The sequence below is a fragment of the Emydura macquarii genome, unplaced genomic scaffold, assembly GCF_026122565.2.
Source record: "Emydura macquarii macquarii isolate MOO-44397 ecotype Brisbane River unplaced genomic scaffold, CSIRO-AGI_Emac_v2 contig_497, whole genome shotgun sequence".
Lineage (NCBI taxonomy): Eukaryota > Metazoa > Chordata > Testudines > Chelidae > Emydura > Emydura macquarii.
In genome coordinates, this window is record NW_027130634.1 from 15,192 (window position 1) to 20,079 (window position 4,888).

A 4,888-nucleotide genomic window follows, 5' to 3' on the forward strand; every position below is an offset into this window, starting at 1 on the left:
GTCTCAAGTTGCAGGGAGGGAGGTCTAGGTTGGACATTAGGAAAAAGTTTTTTACTAGGAGGGTGGTGAAGCACTGGAATGGGTTACCTAGGGAGGTGGTGGAATCTCCATCCTTAGAGGTTTTTAAGCTGCGGCTTGACAAAGCCATGGTTGGGATGATATAGCAGAGGTTAGTCCTGCTTTGAGCAGGGGGTTGGACTAGATGACCTCCTGAGGTCCCTTCCAACTCTAATATTCTATGATTCTATGATTCTATGATTCTCACTCTGCTTCTCTCCCTTCACAGGCACCCTGAATATTGCTGAGCCTGATCGGTGCTTCGACCATCTCATGGCGGCTTTCAACCTCACCCCCCCCGATCCGTCAACATTCATCCTAAATGGCATCCCGGGGCTGGAAGATGCCCACATCTGGATTTCCATCCCTTTCTCTATGATCTACATCATCAGCCTGTTGGGAAATTTCACGCTTCTGTTTGTTGTCAGCAAAGAGCAGACCCTGCACAAGCCCATGTTCCTCCTGCTCTGCATGCTGGTGTTCACAGACATTGGCATTTGTACCTCTGTCATGCCGAAGGCACTCTGCATATTTTGGTTTCATTCCAAAAGCATCACTGTGGATGGCTGCCTCACCCAGATGTTCTTCCTTCATGGGATTGTTTCTATGCAATCAGCCGTCCTTGTGGTAATGGCCTTTGATCGCTACGTCGCCATATGTGACCCTCTCAGATACGACACCATCCTCACCAATGCACGAGTCGCTACGCTAGGGCTAGTGGGTTTGGTACGAGCTGTTGTCTTGGTTTTGCCAGTGCCCCTGCTGGTGCGGAGGCTGCCATTCTGCACCAACCGTGTTATCCTCCACACATACTGCGAGCACATGGCTGTGGTGAAGTTATCATGTGGGGACACCACACTCAACCAGATGTACAGCTTGGTGATAACATTCATAATTATAGGGTCAGACCTGATACTCATTGGCCTATCCTACGGGTTGATCATCAGGGCCGTTCTCATGATCTCCTCCAAGAGAACCCACCAGAAAGCCCTCAACACCTGCACGGCCCACATCTGCGTGATGCTGGTGTCTTATACTCCCTACCTCTTCTCCGGCCTGACACACAGGTTCGGTCACGGCATCGCTGCCCATGTTCACATCCTCTTGGCCAACATCTATCTCCTTTTGCCCCTCATGTTCAACCCTATCATTTATGGGATCAAAACCAAAGAGCTTCGTGAGAAAGTGGTAAAATGCATCTGCAGAATGTGATCGCCTGGGGCCACTGACTTTAAACCTGTCTGACAGGAGGGGGAAAGGATGTCTCCTCATTAATCAAGGGTGCTTTGTCCCAATTTGGCTGAGCTCAACCTTGTGGCAGTTCACAGTCTAACAAGTTCCTCACACCTAAAGTCTTATCACTACATTACCAAGCACTGCCCTCTCTGACCATCACATGATCTCTTTCAGTGTCACTCTTCCTCCCCCACCCGCACACACCCTGTCACTCGGCCTTTCCATGACATCCACACAACCAATGCTCATGGCTTCTCACATTCTTTCAGCCCCATTTTCCATCACCATTCCTCACTCTCCTCCATCTTTGACTCTTTTGCCCCTCTCTGCCATCACAAGGCCCTCAGGTCTCCCCCTGCACCAGACCCCAACAATCCCTTCCAGTCCTGAGTCTCCCCAAATCGGTCTCTCTGAATTCTTAACTAGCAATAACTTGGACTTTTCCCCTCTGGTTTGTCCTCCCTGAAGACATGAAATCTGCCCTCAATTATCAGTTCCTTTTTTTGGACACACATTGCAATCAGACTGGGATCAAAATAAACAAAAAGTCTATTTAATAGAAAAATCACAGATACAAAGATGAAGGACGGAAGAATCCCATGCACCAAGTGGAGCTGGGGTCAGAGCAGCCTTAGCCAGAACCAGAGGGGCCAGGGAAGCAGCCCAGAAGGCAGAGCTGGGATGGAGGCAGAGCTGCAGTTCTGAGCCAGAGCCAGGGAGATGGAGCAACCTCTGACCGAGCGTGCTGAGCAGCTGCGGAGAGCAAGGTCCAGTGCAGGGAGATGTCACCAGACAAGAAGGCCTTATAGGGCCTTTTCCTTTGGGCTGGGAGAGGGAGACGTGACCCAAATGGGGGCCGATACTGGGGAGAAGAAGTCATTGACGATACTGCAGTTTTCTGACTCTAGTTGGCTTTCCATCGGTCCCTGTTCGAGCAGAGTTCTTGCTCAGTTTGACGAACGGACGCTGCACTTTCAGACAGCCAAAGACAAAGAAAAAAACTACAAGGCTGAACTTCTTTATCACACGTACAGTGACCTGGCTGGAGCCTGAGGGCGTGTGGCCACCACCAGAGCAGACGTCTTATTTGCGGTATCGTGGCTGGGATTCCTGGCTCTCTCAATCCAGGTGGGGGAAGTGAATGAGGTTAATCCCTTCTTGCTAGAACAGACCTCACAGCTGCTGATCTTGTACCTGGATCTGGAAGCTGGTCTCTGGAACCAGGTCCATGTGGCTGCCAAAAGCACAAACCTCCTCCCGGCCTTTCTGCCAAACCCCCCTCTCCCTGCCCTGCCGGCAGAGGCCCCCTCACCAGAGATCGGTCCTAGCTGGTGTCAGCCTGAGACCTTTGGGACTCTGGGTACCAGAACTGGGGAGCCCAACAGGCCCCACTGCAGAGTAAGTTGACTGTGCCCTTAGACCGCATGCGGAGACCAAAACTAGGGGAATGATGCAGCCCTGCCACGCCCAGAGTTCATAGACAATGGTTTGATTGAAACAATATGGCTGTGTGAATAACTAAAAGAAGGTGAAGTGGGGACGGGCCATAATAGTGACTTAAGTGAGAACATGAAGAGTAGCTGCTGTTCTGCATCCTACTTAGGTTTTGTCTGAGATAAATAATTGAAATATTTAAGGAAAAGCCATTCTACACTTCCAAAACAGAGGCACCAGCAACTATAGCCCAGCTCAGGACCACTGTCACCCTTGTCAGTCGCTGAAGTCTCACCTTGTGTCAGGGTGTACCATGTACCCTGTGGATGCCTCATGGTCCTACCACACCCTGCCCTGGAAAGAGCAATAGAGGTGAGTCCTCCTGGCTGCCTAGAGTGGCTGTGGGGAAAAACAACCAATCGGGGAGAGGCTGCAGGTAGCAGCCAATAAGAACACAGCAAGCTCCACTAAAAGGAGCTGCAGTATCTGAGCAGAGTGAGTTACAGCTTTCAGGCAGAGGAGGAAAAATGATATTCCTGGCTGCATGAAGGAACTCCAAGAGCATGGACACAGCAGCTGCTGGCAGGGATCGGGGGAGTAGGAAGGAGCTCTTGGCTGTTTGCTGGGACATGGTGCATGGCTGCCCTGAGGTAAGGGTGAAGCCGAAGGTGCTGGGGCCCGTTGGGAAGAGGACTAGGAAATCGTAGGAGCATAGTGAGCAGTTAAAGCGGACCCAGCAGGAGGCTGCTAATCATAGGGTCTCTGGGTTGGGACCCGCTGTAGTGGAAAGACCTGGGTCCCCACACTGGCCACACAACGTGACCTTCCCATGAGGAGGGAGTTGAACCAGGCTCAGAGAGGGGACTGAAGACCCCAAAAAGTTTCAGCAAATACAGAATTTTGATGCACCCCTGTGTTGAGGAAAGAATCACTCTGCTATACTTCAGAGTAGGATCAAGGGCAGCTTTAATGGTGACACACACACATATACAAAGTACTTTAGCTAAAGGGAAGCCCAAGCAGCATGTCTAGATGCTGATCATTGGTACTTCACCTGGCTACCAGAAACAAAAGGCTTATATAGGGGTTGCTTAGGTTCATTTACATGTTGATCGTATAGTGGAATTTGATTAACAGTTTATACTTTCAGGAAAAGACAATCACAATGCACTATGGGGTACGCCAGACATTTTCACAGGAAAGACCAACCAGCTACTTGATTATACAATGTAGTTTTCAGGTATCCTGGCTATCACCCGGAGATGGGTGGCTACACAATACACGTTCAAATGCTAATTTGTATGGAGTAAGTTCCTATGGGGCTGGGTAGACAGGGGGGCACGTACCAATACTTATCAGAACAGGAGATGTCTGTTCACAGACTTCAAAAGGGCTAGAGTTCACAAAAAGAGTTTGCATTTAAATTGTGGTCCTGAGACATCCTGTGGGACTTTAGCATCTTTATCTTAGTTTCAGTTGGGGCATCCTGTTAATGGTTCAACCTGGGGCTTTTATTTCAGTTTCAGGCTACAATTTCAGGTCAGGCCTTCTATGATCATTTTCAGGCCAGGCATGCTACTAATCAATTCTATTGATTAATTCCTTGATTCCACACCTGGAAGGGGATTTAATGAAGTGAAGGACCACAGGGACTCAGCTGGGGAGCTGGGGTCAAAGGCGACATGGCTCCGTAACCGAGCGTGAAAGCAGCTTTGAAAGGACAGTACAGAGGACATTGAGACAGGCTCTGTTGTACTTATGCCCCACAAGGGTTCTGACTGGGTCAGATACCCAGGGCCTCTGTGTGGCTGAGTCACCAAACCAGCCTGAAAGGCCGCCAACAGGGCTCACTGCAGACAGAGAGGTGCAGACACACACCCAGCCCAAGGGCACTTACGGGAGCTGAGTGGCACCCTGTTACAGTCCTGATGAACCGTTCAGTCTGCCACAGCAGCGCAAAACCCTGACTGCCCAAAAAGAGACATGGCAGGGCTCTGCCCCACATGCAGTCTCTGACGGCCATTAAAGGTGTGAGCCCCAGTGAACCTTTCCCACATTCAGTGCATTGCTGGGGTGACTCTCCCGTGTGGATTGTCTGACGTGTAGAGCATCGTTTCTGGCCCAGCTCCAGGCTTGTTCTGCTGAGCCCACAGGCCTTGCC

At 50.5% G+C, this 4,888-nt stretch overlaps 1 protein-coding gene across 1 annotated transcript; it reads left to right on the top strand.

Annotated features, from left to right (window-relative positions):
- The first annotated feature begins 330 nt into the window (after positions 1–330).
- On the top strand, positions 331–1,269 carry LOC137146949 (olfactory receptor 52P1-like). The gene has a single exon (XM_067538613.1). It carries the CDS (start codon positions 331–333, stop codon positions 1,267–1,269), a length of 939 nt encoding a protein of 312 aa, XP_067394714.1.
- Positions 1,270–4,888: the final 3,619 nt, after the last annotated feature.

What these genes read in the sequence shown, in the direction of transcription:
- LOC137146949 (XM_067538613.1), top strand. Translation starts at nt 331, where the DNA reads ATGGCGGCTTTCAACCTCACCCCCCCCGATCCGTCAACATTCATCCTA.